The sequence below is a fragment of the Cherax quadricarinatus genome, chromosome 3, assembly GCF_038502225.1.
Source record: "Cherax quadricarinatus isolate ZL_2023a chromosome 3, ASM3850222v1, whole genome shotgun sequence".
Lineage (NCBI taxonomy): Eukaryota > Metazoa > Arthropoda > Malacostraca > Decapoda > Parastacidae > Cherax > Cherax quadricarinatus.
This window is the reverse complement of record NC_091294.1, coordinates 10,289,136-10,306,602: the sequence shown is the minus strand read 5'-3', so window position 1 is coordinate 10,306,602 and position 17,467 is coordinate 10,289,136. Positions and strand designations below refer to the sequence as shown.

General features: G+C 43.0%; 1 protein-coding gene across 1 annotated transcript in view; it reads left to right on the top strand.

The window, feature by feature from the left end:
* Positions 1–17,467, top strand: part of LOC128706602 (uncharacterized) — a 109,221-nt gene that overhangs the window by 61,262 nt on the left and 30,492 nt on the right. The window contains exon 5 of the mRNA XM_070089927.1: positions 5,441–5,620. Coding sequence (XP_069946028.1) covers positions 5,441–5,620 — 180 coding nt within the window. The remainder of the gene's footprint in view (positions 1–5,440; positions 5,621–17,467) is intronic.

Below are 17,467 nucleotides of genomic sequence, written 5' to 3'. Positions count from 1 at the left end.
AGTGACTTTGCCATGAACCAAGAATTACTGTATCTAACAGCCGAGTTGGGTACTCCTAGCAGAAGAGTTTACCAGTTAGTAATTCCACAGTCACTAGTGAATGTAGCCTTACAGCTAGTTCACGATGTACCAGGTGTTGCGCACCCTGGTATGGATCGTTCAGTAAAACAAGCCAGATTGAAATACTTTTGGCCTCGTATGGCAACTGATATTTCTGACTATGTTAAGAAATATAGTATATGCATGCAACATAAAGGTAATGTTAATGGTCCTAATCCAATCCAGGTGTATCCAACTACTAGCGAACCATGGGAAAGAGTTGCACTAGAGCTGTTAACTAGTTTCCAATGTTCCCTCCAGGGTAATAAACATCTGTGTGTTATGGTAGATCATTTCACCAGATATTGTGAGTTAGTTCCTATTGCAGATTAGACTGCTGAGACAGTAGCTAAAGCGTTTAAAGAATGCATTATCTGCAGGCATACTACTCCTAAGTCCCTAGTAACAGATAATGGAGGTGAATTCTGTAATGAGATTCTTGAAAATTTGTGTACCTTGTACAAGATCTCTAAATCCACCATTGTTCCTCATCATCCTGCCATTAATGGGTTAGCGGAAGAAACCAATAAGCAAGTACTTGATGTCTTGAGAGCCACTATCAATCCCAACAGTGAAACTTGGGATGAAATTATACCTGATGTTCAGTGTGCCATAAATTCTGCTTACAATGTTTCTATCAGTGGGACTCCACATTATATGTTGTACGGTGTAGATAAACGTTTGCCTTATGAGTTCTTATATTCTTGCCCAAAAGCAAATTACAACCCTGATGATTTCATAGCAACTCATACCAGCTTAGCTCAAAGTGTTTTTAGAAGAATCTGTGAAACACTTCATAAATCAACAGCAAAATTTACAAGTCACTAATACTCGAGCAAAGCCGTCCAAAATCAAAGTAGGTTTACCTGGAGTTTACCTGGAGAGAGTTCCGGGGATCAACGCTCCCACGGCCCGGTCTGTGACCAGGCCTCCTGGTGGATCAGAGCCTGATCAACCAGGCTCTTACTGCTGGCTGCACGCAAACCAACGTACGAGCCACAGCCCGGCTGGTCAGGAACCGACTTTAAGTGCTTGTCCAGTGCCAGCTTGAAGACTGCCAGGGGTCTGTTGGTAATCCCCCTTATGTATGCTGGGAGGCAGTTGAACAGTCTCGGGCCTTTGACACTTATTGTATGGTCTCTTAACGTGCTAGTGACACCCCTGCTTTTCATTGGGGGGATGTTGCATCGTCTGCCAAGTCTTTTGCTTTCGTAGTGAGTGATTTTCGTGTGCAAGTTCGGTACTAGTCCCTCTAGGATTTTCCAGGTGTATATAATCATGTATCTCTCCTGCCTGTGTTCTAGGGAATACAGGTTCAGGAACCTCAAGCGCTCCCAGTAATTGAGGTGTTTTATCTCCGTTATGCGCGCCGTGAAGGTTCTCTGCATTTTCTAGGTCAGCAATTTCACCTGCCTTGAAAGGTGCTGTTAGTGTGCAGCAATATTCCAGCCTAGATAGAACAAGTGACCTGAAGAGTGTCATCATGGGCTTGGCCTCCCTAGTTTTGGAGGTTATCATTATCCATCCCGTCATTTTTCTAGCAGATGCGATTGATACAATGTTATGGTCCTTGAAGGTGAGATCCTCCGACATGATCACTCCCAGGTCTTTGACGTTGGTGTTTCGCTCTATTTTGTGGCCAGAATTTGTTTTGTGCTCTGATTAAGATTTAATTTCCTCGTGTTTACCATATCTGAGTAATTGAAATTTCTCATCGTTGAACTTCATATTGTTTTCTGCAGCCCACTGAAAGATTTGGTTGATGTCCGCCTGGAGCCTTGCAGTGTCTGCAATGGAAGACACTGTCATGCAGATTCGGGTGTCATCTGCAAAGGAAGACACGGTGCTGTGGCTGACATCCTTGTCTATGTCAGATATGAGGATGAGGAAAAAGATGGGAGCAAGTTCTGTGCCTTGTGGAACAGAGCTTTTCATCGTAGCTGCCTCGGACTTTACTCTGTTGACTACTACTCTCTGTGTTCTGTTAGTGAGGAAATTATAGATCCATCGACCGACTTTTCCTGTTATTCCTTTAGCACGCATTTTGTGCGCTGTTATGCCATGGTCACTCCTGTCGAAGGATTTTGCAAAGTCTGTGTGTATTACATCTGCATTCTTTTTGTCTTCTAGAGCATCTAGGACCTTGTCGTAGTGATCCAATAGTTGAGACAGACAGGAGCGACCTGTTCTAAACCCATGTTGCCCTGGGTTGTGTAACTGATGGGTTTCTAGATGGGTGGTGATCTTGCTTCTTAGGACCATTTCAAAGATTTTTATGATATTGGATGTTAGTGCTATCGGTCTGTAGTTCTTTGCTGTTGCTTTACTGCCCCCTTTGTGGAGTGGGGCTATATCTGTTGTTTTTAGTAACTGTGGGACGACCCCCGTGTCCATGCTCCCTCTCCATAGGATGGTAAAGGCCCGTGATAGGGGCTTCTTGCAGTTCTTGATGAACACGGAGTTCCATGAGTCTGGCCCTGGGGCAGAGTGCATGGGCATGTCATTTATCGCCTGTTCGAAGTCATTTGGCGTCAGGATAACATCGGATAGGCTTTTGTTAACCAAATTCTGTGGCTCTCCCATAAAAAAATTAATTTTGATCTTCGACTCTCAGTCTGGTTAGCGGCTTGCTAAAAACTGAGTCATATTGGGACTTGAGTAGCTCACTCATTTTCTTGCTCTCATCTGTGTAGGACCCATCTTGTTTAAGTAGGGGCCCAATACTGGACGTTGTTCTCGACTTTGATTTGGCATAGGAGAAGAAATACTTTGGGTTTCTTTCGATTTCATTTATGGCTTTTAGTTCTTCCCACGATTCCTGACTCCTATAAGATTCCTTTAGCTTCAGTTCGAGAGTTATGCTGACTAACTTTAACAAAACGTCTGCAATGCCTAAGCTTGATTAAAAGTTTGTTGGTCATTATCGAGTAGTTGAACATATCACTGGTAATAAGTATAAGGTTAGAGAAATTAGTACTGGTCAGTATAAAGAAACGCATTTAGATCACTCTGACAATCCTCCTGACTCTGTACCCTCTACCTCTGATACTCAGATGATCATGTATCTCTCCCTCCTGCGTTCCAGGGAAAACAGGTTTAGGAACCTCAAGCGCTCCCAGTAATTGAGGTGTTTTATCTCCGTTATGCGCGCCGTGAAGGTTCTCTACATTTTCTAGGTCAGCAATTTCACCTGCCTTGAAAGGTGCTGTTAGTGTGCAGCAATATTCCAGCCTAGATAGAACAAGTGACCTGAAGAGTGTCATCATGGGCTTGGCTTCCCTAGTTTTGAAGGTTCTCATTATCCATCCCGTCATTTTTCTAGCAGATGCGATTGATACAATGTTACGTCCTTGAAGGTGAGATCCTCCGACATGATCACTCCCAGGTCTTTGACGTTGGTGTTTCGCTCTATTTTGTGAATTGTGCTATATTATACCTCGTAATTACAATAAGTTCCTTTATATTAGTTACCATCCCGATATTTTCCTTATGTATGTTATACTGTTCAATTGTTGTGTACTTTGACATTGTATAGAATCAGCCCAAGCCGTACACCTGTCGCCTCTAGTTTGTAATAGCTGTATGTCGGGACGCCATACGTTAGCGTCGGCGAGCTCTCAGTAGTACCAGTTACCAGTAACCAGTACCAGTGTCAGTAGTAATGTCTCACTACCAACCGTCTGTGTGAATCACCGACTGTTACTCACTGTTACAGCTGACCTAGCATGATTTGAATGCCGCTCACCCTCTAGGCACCACTGTGAGTCAGTACGTACTTAACGTCCTACGAGTGTTTATTACCCAATCCACATTTCGAACCCCACATGACATGTGGCATGTGTCATAACACTGTGTGTCATGTGCCACAACATTGTGTGGTATGTGTCATAACATTGTGTTGCATGTCACAACATTGTATGGCATGTGTCACAACACTGTGTGGTATGTCTCATAACATGTGGTACGTGTCACAACAATGTGTGGCATGTCATAACATTGTGTGGCATGTGTCACAACATTGTGTGGCATGTGTCACAACACTGTGTGGCATGTCTCGTAACATTGTGTGGCATGTCACAACATTGTGTGGTAAGTCTCATAACATGCGGCATGTGTCACAACATTGTGTGGTATGTGTCAAAACATTGTATTGCAAGTATCATAACACTGTGTTGCATGTGTCATAACATTGTGTGACGTCATAACATTGTGTGACATGTCATATCATTGTGTGGCATAACATTGTGTAGAATGTGTCATAACACTGTGTAACACATGTATCATAACACTCCTTTATGTAAGCATTTCTCATCATAATTCATGACTCTGTATTAAGTTATATCTCAGTACATTATGGTAACGTTTAATGTGAACGAATGTCATTAACATTATTAAATATTTTGATTACCACTAAATAAAATAATGTTTCCAGCCTTCTGGTATAGAGTAACATTTGAGGTTACTGTGTAGCACAATTAACTATGTGCATAGAACGACATTCTTAAGCCATTTGATAAGGTACTGCAGAGTGTGGTCTTATCATGCTACGTTCAGATACACGTTTGTTTTCGTGTCACGGTATGCATTTGTACGTTGCATGTATTATGTGTATATGTAAAACTTTGTACGTTATATATGCACGTGTGTGCGTTACACGTACGCATTTGGGCATCTGCAGTACACTCGAGTGCGTCACCTGTAAACATGGTACTTTACTGGTAATATTTTATATTACATTCTTCCCTCTCCCCCAAACTTTTCTCTGTTAGCTCATGTTCCTTAGTCTGTCAGTAGCGAGTGCCGGATTATGTCCTTGGTGTGTATGTTAGTAGCTCCTCAGTGTGTCTTCTGTCTCACCTTAATGTTTATGACTATGTTTCCTCTGTGTAAAGCAAGAGTTCCCAACCTGGGACGCACCCTCCCGGTGCACCCCAGGTTGGGAGGTGCGAGATGGCAGTTCAGGAGGTGCGACAGAGAGTCCTAATTAAGAGCACAGTTTCGTTTTCTCAATATATATTTGCATTTTATGTTCTGAACTGAAAGCTTATTTTCCGAGTGCAATTTGTTCACCCACAGTACTGTATTTGGTTCGACTTATGATTCAAAAATTAGAAATTTGACTTCTTCATCTTCAAATGTGATATTACTTTTGTACGGGACACAACATTAATCAAACATTTCCTAGGGGTGCGGGGTATAGAAAAGGTTGGGTAACCATGGTGTAATATGTATTCTACTTGGGGCATCTCCCGGTTTTCCTTCTGAGTATGCCCTTTAGTGTCTCCTCAGTTCCTCATTGCTTGTGTGTGTGTGTGAATATGCATTATATTTTTCTTCCCAGGTGGGAGGAGTTCACCCTCGAGTCTTAACTAACCTGCCTGACGGAACCTTCAGTTTGGCGGAGATGCAACGGCTCGTACGAGGTGACGACGACCACTGGCCAGTAACTTCACTCGTCTGCATTGAGAATACTCACAACATCGCTGGTGGCAAGGTCTTGCCGCTCTCCTGGCTCGACCAGGTGAGAGACTCTCTTTGTCATCCCAGAGAGGAGGATAGGAGTTGAATTTGTCATCTCTCGTTGAGTCCAGTTGGTTTACTCGCCATGTGATGCAATCAAGGTCCTTAGCTGGGCTTCTCGCCTCAAATTCTCACCATACTGAAAAAGTGAAAACTAAGTTGGACTGAAACGCAGGAAAACGAGACCTGTATATTTCACCATCAGCTAGAAATCATATTTAGAAGACAGGTGTAAATATCAGTGTCTCATCGTTTTGACCAAGTAAAAGCGACCTTTCGCACATGAGTTGCACAATTAGGTTACCCAGGGTTTGTTATACAATTGAAAAAAACTAAAACCAACAAAATTAAAAAAAAAAAAAAGAAACCAACTCAGTCAACACATAGTGCATCCTTACCTGGAGTATACCAGGAGAGGGTTTCGGGGGTGGTATAAACCTTGGTAATAAATACCGACAAGTTGGTTTAGAAAGACACGTAAACAAACACTATGACATATTTATTAGAAAACGTTTCTGTCCTGGGACCTTGATCACTTCTAACATACAGAGGTAGAAAGACATTATATATAGGCGGAGAGTGAGGTGTGAGTAACGCACGGTGACCTGAAGAATGTCATGTTGGGATGAGGACGGGTGACGATGAAATCATGTGACTCCTGTGTTGAAGATTGAGACACTTATGCAGCATATGGAAATCTTTATTCAGGAAACGTTTCGCCACACAGTGGCTTCATCAGTCCAATACAAAGAGGAAGGCGTAAGGAGAGGAGGAGAATGAGGTAATCAGTCCCTCAACCTGGAGTCGATGTGTTCAGTCCATCAATCTTGTAGAATGATTGTACAAGATTGATGGACTGAACACATCGACTCCAGGTTGAGGGACTGATTACCTCATTCTCCTCCTCTCCTTACGCCTTCCTCTTTGTATTGGACTGATGAAGCCACTGTGTGGCGAAACGTTTCCTGAATAAAGATTTCCATATGCTGCATAAGTGTCTCAATCTTCAACTTGTCGGTTTTTCAAACCATTCATCACGACTCCTGTGTTGTTGGGTTGGTGCTGCTTAAGTATCATGTATGCCAATGTTTTTGAAATTTTGTAGTTTCCAGTGTTGCTATGAGTAACATCAACGCTTCCACCATAAACACATCATCTATCAAAGACCTCACTACGAAACGCAGCCCCACACCTCTAACTTCTACAGCAGGCGTCTACACTATCCCCTGTGGGTTCTGTCCCAAGAAAAATGTAGGCGAGACAGGCAGAGATCTTGCAGTCCGCTTGAATGAGCATCGAAATGCCTCTAACAGAGACGATGTAAGGTACGCCTGTGTCCTCCACAGAGACTCCACGGGGCATTTGATGAACTGGAATGAGGCACAACTCGTTCTCACCGAACCAGACCTCAGACGCCGACGGTGCCTAGAAGCCTCACTAATCGCCGTCACCGACACTGTAGAACGCAACACTGGAAACTACAAAATTTCAAAAACATTGGCATACATGATACTTAAGCAGCACCAACCCAACAACACAGGAGTCACATGATTTCATCGTCTACCCGTCCTCATCATAGGTAGAGGTTGTTTTGATAAGGACCTGCCTCGCATGGACCAGTAGGCCTTCTGCAGTGTTCCTCCATTCTTATGTTCTTATGTTCTTATGGCATTCCTCAGGTCACGTGCGTCACTCACACCTCACTCTCCGCCTATATATATAATGTCTTTCTACCTCTGTATGTTAGAAGTGATCAAGGTCCCAGGACCGAAACGTTTTCTAATAAATATGTCATAGTGTTTGCTTACGTGGGTTTCGGGGGTGAATGCCCCCGCGGCCCGTTCTGAGACCAGGTCTCGTGGTGGATCAGGGCCTGATCAACCAGGCTGTTACTGCTGGCCGCACGTAAACCGACGTAAGAACCACAGCCCGGCTGATCAGGTACTGACTTTAGGTGCCTGTCCAGCACCTTCTTGAAGACAGCCAGGGGTCTATTGGTAATCCCCCTTATGTATGCTTGGAAGCAGGTGAAGAGTCTTGGGCCCCTGACACTTATTGTGTGTCTTAGCGTGCTCGTGGCTCCCTTGCTTTTCAGTGGGGGGGATAATGCATCTCTTGCTTAGTCTTTTGCTTTCGTAGGGAGTGATTTTCGTGTGCAAGTTTGGTACTAATCTCTTTAGGATTTCCCAGAAGTATATTATCATATATCTTTCTCGCCTGCATTCCAGGGAATACAAATCAAGGGACTTCAACAGTTCCCAGTAATTTAGGTACTTTATCGTACTTGTGTGTGCCGTGAAAGTTCTCTGTCATCAATTTCGCCTGCCTTGAAGGGGGCAGTTAGTGTACAGCAGTGTTCCAGCCTTGAGAGAACACGCAATTTAAAGAGAATCTTCATGGGCTTGGTGTCCTGTCATTTTTCTAGCAGATGCGGTAGATACATTGTTGTGGATTTTGAAGGTGAAACCCTCTGACATTATCACTCCTAGGTCCTTCACATTAGTTTTCCGCTCTATTGTATGGTTAGAATTTGTTGTATACCCTGATACAGTTTTAATTTCCTCAAGTTTTCCATATCTAAGTAGTTGAAATTTCTCTTCGTTGAACTTCATACTGTTTTCTGCGGCTAATTTAAAGATTTGGTAGATGTCCACTTGGAGTCTTGCATGGGGGACACTGTCATGGCAATTCGGGTGTCATCCGCAAAGGAAGACACGGAGCTATGGCTTGCATCTCTGTGTCATATATGAGGGTGAGGAACAGGATGGGAGTGAGTACTTGCCTTGTGGAACAGAGCTTTTCATTGTAGCTGCCTCAGACTTTACCCTGTTTACTATTACCCTTTGTGTTTCTCTTTGTTAGGAAGTCATAGATCCATCTACCAACTTTTCCTGTTATTCCTTTATCACGCATTTTGTGCGCTATTACACTGTGGTTGCACTTATAGAAGGTTTTTGCAAAGTCTGTGTATAATGCATCTCTATTTTGTTCATCTGTCTTGGGCATCGAGGACCTTGTCATAGTGGTCCAGTAGCTGGGACAAATAGGAGCGACATGCTCTTAACATGTGTTGCCCTGGGTTGTGTAATTAATGGGTATCTAGGTGGTTGGCGATCTTGCTTCTTAGAACCTTTCAAAGATTGTTATAATATGGGATGTTAGTGATATCGGTCTGTAGTTCTTTGCAATTGCTTTACTGCCACCTTTGTGGAGTGGGGCTATGTCTGTTGTTTTTAGTGACTGTGGGAAGACCCCTGTGTTTATCCTTCCTCTCTATAAAATGCTGTAGGCAAGTGATAGTGGCTTTTTGCAGAGTGCATGGGCATGTCAATAATTACCTTTTCGAAGTCTTGTGGTGTTAGGATAATATCAGAGATTTTTTAAATGACCAAATTTTGAGTCTCACAAAAAAAATAGATTTTCGACCTTTAGTCTGGTTAACGGCTCGCTGAACACTGAGTCATGTTGGAACTTTAGTATCTCACTCATTTCTTTACTGTCATCTGTGTAGGTCCCATCTCGTCTAAGTAGGGGTCCAATACTGGGTCCAATATTTTGAGTTTCTTTCAATTTCCTTTATGGCTTTAAGTTCTTCCTGAGATTCTTGTCTGTGATCAGTGTCGTCCCTCGTATTTCAGATATACTGCTGCGCTGTAAAACCCTTGTAGGTTTAACGCTACTTTTTTATTATAATAATCAGATATACTGGCCCCTCTCAACAGATATGTGATTTTTCGCCTTCGCGTCTCTCTTTCTAGTTTACATCTTCTCTTTCTTTTTCTTAATGGAATGTGTGTTGAGCAGATCTCGAGAACCACAGAGTTAATTTTTTCTAGGTAAAGGTTCGGATCTATGTTATTTAAAATATCTTCCCAGTTTGTTTCATTTAGGACATGGTTGACTTGTTCCCTTTGTATGTTTTTGTTATTGAATTTGAATTTTGTGCAGACAGCCTTATGACTGATCACAGTTTGGTGGTCAGGAACCCTGCACATACATGTCTGTACCTCTGTTATGTTGTGATCTGAGTGTATTGTCTTTGATATGGTTATATTACGCATCAGGTCGTCGTTGTAAGTGAAGCTAAGTTCCAGTGTATTTATTTTCAAATATGGTTATTTGTCACGTTGTTGCAGGCGGGGTTCAGTGATAAAGGCTTCGGAGGGTTCTTACTTTATTTGCGATATCTAGGTATGCAGGCAATGTGCCCATGGCCCCAAGGGGGGGCATGTCCGAGTGGGAGAGAGGAGTAGGCCTTGTTGACTGAGTGAAGGCCGCTGAGACAGTGAGAGGCAGGGGTGAATAGGCTGGAATGCCTACCGAGAGGCCTGGCCTCTGGTGTAAACTATGGGAGTTAAGCATGTAGGCTCACTGGCGACATTTCCCTCGGCCACCTACCACATGGTCGACCCTGACCATGAATGGCGGTAAAAAAAAACTCGGTCTCTCTCTCGCAGGAACAGGGCACAGAACACAAAATAAAAACATATATATATACGTATGGATATGGAAAAAAAAGCTTCCTATATGGAGGGAAGAAAAAAAGGTGGGGGTGTGCTAAAAAAAACATCATGGTCATAGGCAGTGAGCGACGATAGGCATCACTGCACACCTTCCTGCATTTGGACAGATACTGCAACACAAGAGACATCACTGTGGCTGAACTGTGATGTAACAGGGTACGGTCTCCTCTGGAATGGTGAAACAGTTTTCATAGTAGTTGCTGCACCTGCTGGTGACCTCGTGTGAGGCATCGTCAGCACTTGGCAACTGGGCAGGACTTCTTCTGGCAAGCAACTCAGGAAGACATTTCTCGACTGGTACTGTTGCTGGGGCTGTCACTGCCGGCGAGCGTGGAGTGAGTCGTGGCAGAGACGACTCCGCGAAACATCTGGGAGTCGTAACATCATACACCGTACTGCAGTGAGCGGGCTAGCAGTCAAAGTGACATCACCTTTGTGCAGGGTGCTCACTGAAGCTGTGACACGAGGCTGAAACAGTGCCTGCTGACAGGGCCTAACTGCGGCTTGTTGAGTGTCATTCAGCAGTTGGAGTTATAGCAGAGGTTAGTCTAAGTGTCCCTAGATTTGTGCCTCTAAATATAACTGCTCTGATGGTCAGGAGGTGAAGTGAAACAAATCTCGATGGGAACCGTAGTGGGTACTATTTTGCAGGGCATCACAAGCAGCAAACATAAACAGCTTTCTGTACAAGGGGCTTAGATGCTCGGGGCTGATTCATGTCAGCTGCCAAATGCGTGGGTCACACCGGGTGACAAGTAACACGAGGTGCTACATAGTGGTAAGGGCACAGACCTGTGGTCTACACACAGCTGGGCTCAAGACCACATAGAACACACGGAAAACTGCACACACCTACACGGCACATGAGGTACAACATGGCTTACTAGCAAATGATGCTTTTCTGTGCAAAAATTGACACTAAGCTGTACACGAACATGTGAGAACACTGAGATGAATTAATTGACATATATCTTCTCTCAATCTTCTCAACAACACAACATATTGCTCACTGTGAAACTAACACTGTCGATCAGGCGAGACATCATGAGGTGATGTCATGGGGTGACATCGTGAGGTGACGTCAGGCAGACATTGTGACGTCGTGAAGTCGGGCAACATCGTGGGTGACATCGTGAAGTCAGGCAGCATCATGGATGACGTTGTGAGGTGACACCTTTGGAATGATGCTGCAGCAGACCACAGCATGTGGCTTGGGACGTCTGGCTAGGTGGATCTACAAGCCACGTGGCTTGCAGATCCACGTGGCTTCGTGATCCACATGGCTTGATGATCCACGTGGCTATGAGTGACCTCGGGCACTCGGATACACAGCACTGGCAAAGCATTCACACGGAAAACAGCAGAAAACACAGCAGAGAGGGAGTTGTCAGTGGTGGCATACAGTAGGGTGAGCGTGGGCAAAGCAAGGAACGGCCACTTCCTCTTCTCCCATCCACAAACATGAGGAGAAACACTCACACTGGACTCAGAAATCACCACAAACTCACCTCTGACTTGCTGTAATAGCCATGCTGAGCTAAAAAAAAAACAACAGCAGCAACATATAAGTGACACTAAATGCGTGACTTGAGAAACAGCGTGGAGCGCTGTGGCATGGAGTCCCAGAGACGCCACTTATATTTCTTGAAGAAATTTGGCAAAATTTGGCCTGGATCCTGCATGTACCTGTGTCTGGATGCTGAAACATGCAGAGACGACATCATGATAACTCGTTGAGAGACAGATGCTTCTTGTCTGGGGCGAAGTGAAGACAACTTCATTCTTCTTCCTTCCTCTCTCTGGGCAAACACACTTGCTGCGAGGCACCACTGTCACCAATGTTTCTGAATACAGTGGACCCCCGACTTACGATATTAATTCGTTCCAGAAGTCTGTTCATGTGCCGTTGCCGAACGAATTTGCTCCCGTAAGGAATATTGTAAATTAGATTAGTCCGTTTCAGACCCCCAAAAATACACTTACAAAAGCACTTACAAAAATACACTTACATAATTGCTTGAGTTGGGAGCTGTTTGTAAGTCGGGGGTCCACTGTATATGGTTATTTGTCACGTTGTTGCAGGGGGTTCAATGATAAAGGCTTCAGAGGCTTCGCACTTTATTTGTGATATCTGGGTACACAGGCAGTGTGTTTGTGCCCATGGCTCCAAGGGGGGCCCCTGCCCGTGGGGGAGAGAGGGGGTAGGCCTTGTTGACTGATACTATATGAACACTCATACACACACACACATGGCATCTGAAGCAGGTACACCCCTATTAAATGAGGAGCCCAGCAGAAAGGAAGGATACAAGACTTATGCTAAAACCCAACCAGTTCACCAAGAAAGGCTGAGGAATGTATGGGGAGAGCTGTTAGAATCATGGATAGCAATAAGTGAGGGGAGAGAAGGTAGAGAAGGTGACAGGTCTCGTTCAGAGGTATGGCCATGCCACCAAGAGTTACAGAAAAAAATAGGGGAGACAATGGCTATGTACAAATGAGACACAGAGGGAAAGATGGCAGAAAGGAAAACAGAAGATTGAAAACATCATCAAAGAAATAGGTGAGGAGGACATGAACAGAACGACAGTAGCTGAGGTAGAAGACACAGGAACGAAAGAGAGACAAGGACAGAGTCAGCAGAGGACAACCAGAGCTGAGCAGAGCAACAAGCTCAAGTGCACACAGAACCACCCACAGAGCCCCACAGCCAAACATGCTGTCCCAACATAAACCACAATCTACACTTACAGTCTCCTCCCCACACTATGGTGTAGAATCCCACAGCACAATGCCTGGTCCCCCACCCCCACAGACCCCCCAGAAGACAGTGTTGGAGAGGAAACTGAAGATATGGTACACCAACGCTGATGGAATAACAAATAAGTTGTAGGAGTGGCATGAGAGAATCAAAGAGGCATCACCAGACATCACAGCTCTCACTGAAACCAGGCTCACAGGAATTATAACAGGTGCCATCTTTCCAACAGGATATCAGATCCCGAGGAAAGACAGAAGGAACAAAGGGGGTGGAGAAGTGGCACTGCTCATCAAAAACCAATGAGGTTTTAATGGGCTGGACAGAGGAGACAGAAGAGAAGCAAGAGACTACATAATAGGAACACTTCAGTATGGAGGTCCCAAGGTGGTAATTGCACTGATGTATAACCCACCATAGAACAGAAGGAGGCCAAGGCAAGAATATGATGAGTGACAGGGTGATGGTTGACACACTGGCTGAAGTGGCTGGAAGGACTCATGTGAGCAGGGCAAAGCTACTGATTATGAGTGACTTCAGTCACTGGGAGAATCTGGAGCCACATGGAGGCCCAAAATTGTGTAGGGCTAAAATGATGGAGGTGGTACTGGAAAACCTCATGTACCAACACGTAAGGGACACTACCAGAGAGAGAGGAGAGAACGAACCACCAAGAATGAACCTGGTGTTCACCTTGACTAGTGAAGATATTGAAGATATCACATATGAAAGACCCCTCAGGGACAGTGACCACGTAGTTCTGAACTTCGAATACATAGTGGAGTTAAAAGTGGAGAGGGAAACAGGAAGGGCAGGATGAATGAAACCAAACTACAAGAGAGGAGACCACACAGGCATGATGAATTCCCTGCATGAGATTTAGTGGGACAGAGCACTGTCAGGGAAGTCAGTAAATGAGATGATGGAATATGTGACAACAATATGCAAGGAAGCTGAGGAGAGGTTCGTACCCAAGGGTAACAGAAATAACGAGAAGGCCAGGATGAGCCCTTAGTTCACTCAAAGGTGTTGAGAGGCCAAAACCAAGTGTGCAAGAGCATGGAAGAGGTATAAAAGGCAAAGGACCCAGGAAAATAAGGAGAGCAGTCGTAGAGCCAGAAAAGAATATGCACAGGTAAGAAGGGAGGCCAAATGACAATACGAAATTGACTTAACAGAGAATGCCAGATCTAAACCGAAGGTGTTGTACAGCAACATCTGGAGGAAAACAACAGTCAAGGACCAGGTAATCAGGCTGAAGAAGGAAGGACGGGAGATCACAGGAAACGACTGCAATGTGAGGAGCTCAACAAGAGAGTCAAAGAAGTGTTCACAGAGGAGACAGAAAGGATTCCAGAAAGACGGAGAGGTGGGGTTCACCATCAAGTGTTGGACACAATTCATACAACCAAGGAAGAAGTGAAGAGGGTACTAAGCAAGCTAGATACCTGAAAGGCAATGGGGCCAGATAACATCTCTGCATGGGTCCTGAGGGAGGGAGCAGAGGCGTTGTGTGTGCCACTAACAACAATCTTCAACACATTAATCGAAACAGGGGAACTGCCTGAAGTATGGAAGACAGCAAATGCAGTCCCAATTTAAAAAAAAAAAACGAGACAGACACGAAGCATTAAACTACAGACCAGTGTCACTGACATGTGCAGTATGCAAAGTCACAGAGAAGATTATCAGAAGAGTAGTGGAGCACCTAGAAAGGAATGAGCTTAACGACAACCAGCACTGTTTCAGGGATGGGAAATCCTGTGCCACAAACCTACTGGAGTTCTGTGGCAGGGTGACAGCAGTAAGACAAGAGAGAGAGGGGGCGGGTAGATTGCGTTTTCTTGGACAGTAAGAAGGCTTTTGAAACAGTTTCACACAAGAGATTAGTGCATTAGCTGGAGGATCAGGCAGGTATAACAGGAAAGGTGCTGCAATGGATCAGGGATTACCTGTCAGGAAGACATCAGTGAGTCATGGTACGTGACGAAGTGTCAGAGTGGGCGCCTGTGACAAGCGGAGTTCCACAGGGGCCAGTCCGAGAACCAGTGCTGTTTCTGGTATATGTGAATGACATGACGGAGGGAATAAACTCAAAAGTGTCCCTGTTTGCAGATGGTATGAAGCTGATGAGAAGAGTTCAGTCGAACGAACCACAAAGGGATATGGACAGGCTGCAGGCCGGGTCCAGAAACTGGCTCCTGGAGTTCAACCCCACCAAGTGCAAAGTTATGAAGATTGGGGAAGGGCAAAGAAGACCATAGAGTACAGTCTAGGGAAGCCAGAGACTAAAAATCTCATTCAAGGAAAATTATCTTGGGGTGAGTATAACATCTCCTGAGGTGCACATTATTCAAATAACTGCTGCAGCATATGGGCGCCTAGCATTCGGACATCTCGACAAGGAATCGTTCAGGACCTTGTAGACCGTGTATGTCAGGCCTGTATTGGAGTATGCAGCATCAGTTTGAAACCTACACCTAGCCAGGCACGTAGGGAAATTAGAGGGGGATGTACCACGAGGAGAGGTTAAGGGAAATAGCCCTGACGACGCTGGAGGACATGAGAGATGGGGAGATATGATAACGACATATAAAATACTGAGAAGAATTGAGAAGGTGGACAGAGGCAGGTTATTCCAGAGATGGGACACAGCAACAAAGGGTCACAGTTGGAAGTTGAAGACTCAGACGAACCACAGGGATGTTAGGAAGAGAATAGGGGTGGCAAGTCGAAGGGCAACACCAATGCAGATGGTCTGTGGGTCGAGGCGTGTGCCAAAGATGAAGTTGGGAACAGCCTACTGAAAGTCCCCTGCATCATGAGCTCTCACTGCCAGAAGGCGGGCTCCATTTTTCTCCGACACACCCTGAAGCATTATTGAGGCCATGTTCTCTACAAATAGGTCATCCCAGTGTGATTCTTTGTAGTTGTTGGGGGTGCAGGTCTAGTTTCAGAGCCCATTAGATTATCCCAGATCATGGCTCCATCAATAAATTTTGTTCAGGGAGAATCGTTGCTACAAGTCCTCTGGATGCAATGCTTGAGAACAGAAAAGCAGGTAGCGCAATCTGTGATGACTTGCGGACACCAGTGCCTCCTAATCTGACTGGAAGTGTAGCGTGGTCCCACTGCCCATCTTCTAGAGTAAGGTTAAGCACTTTCGTAAAAATCTGCCTCAGGATGCTGTCATATTCGCGCAGTATAGGGTTATCACAATAATTTATATATGCTGCTCGGATGGCTAGTACACCAAATGGGGAGTAGAATGAAATTAGCTCAAAGGCACACACACCACCGTATGTCCTTGGATGAGGGTAAAACTTCTTGCTCTGCTGTTGTAGTCATTCTTGTAGGATTGCGTGGTCCCGTGGATTAGAGCGTCATGTGTGATTCTCGCTCACCGAGGTGGGCCAAAACAACATGGGTTCGAATCCTCGTCTAGCCGCAGTATATATATATATATATATATATATATATATATATATATATATATATATATATATATATATATATATATATATATTTCTCTCTCTCTCTCTCTCTCTCTCTCTCTCTCTCTCTCTATATATATATATATATATATATATATATATATATATATATATATATATATGCAAAACAACCACTGTGAAAGAATAGAGAAGTTCCAAGCGCTTTCGTGACTGCTCACATTGTTCCTTGACAATGTGAGTAGTCACGAAAGCGCTTGGAATTTCTCTATTCTTTCAGAGTGGTTGTTTTGCATATTCTGAAATCACCTGTTTACTGTGATCTTATTGCATATATATATATATATATATATATATATATATATATATATATATATATATATATATATATATATATATATATATATATATATATATATATATGTATATATATATATATATATATATATATATATATATTTCTATATATCTATATAATATATATATATATATATATATATATATATATATATATATATATATATATATTTCTATATATCTATATAATATATATATATATATATATATATATATATATACATATATATATATATATATATATATATATATATATATATATATATATATATATATATATATATATATATATATACATATATATATATATATATATATATATATATATATATATATATTTCCATATATATCCATATATATATATATATATATATATATATATATATATATATATATATATATATATATATATATATATATATATATATATACATATATATATATATATATATATATATATATATATATATTTCCATATATATAAATATATATATATATATATATATATATATATATATATATATTTCCATATATATATATATTTTTTTTTTTTCAACAAGTCGGCCGTCTCCCACCGAGGCAGGGTGACCCAAAAAAGAAAGAAAATCCCCAAAAAGAAAATACTATCATCATCATTCAACACTTTCACCACACTCGCACATTATCACTGTTCTTGCAGAGGTGCTCAGAATACAACAGTCTAGAAGCATACACATATAAAGATACACAACATATCCCTCCAAACTGCCAATATCCCA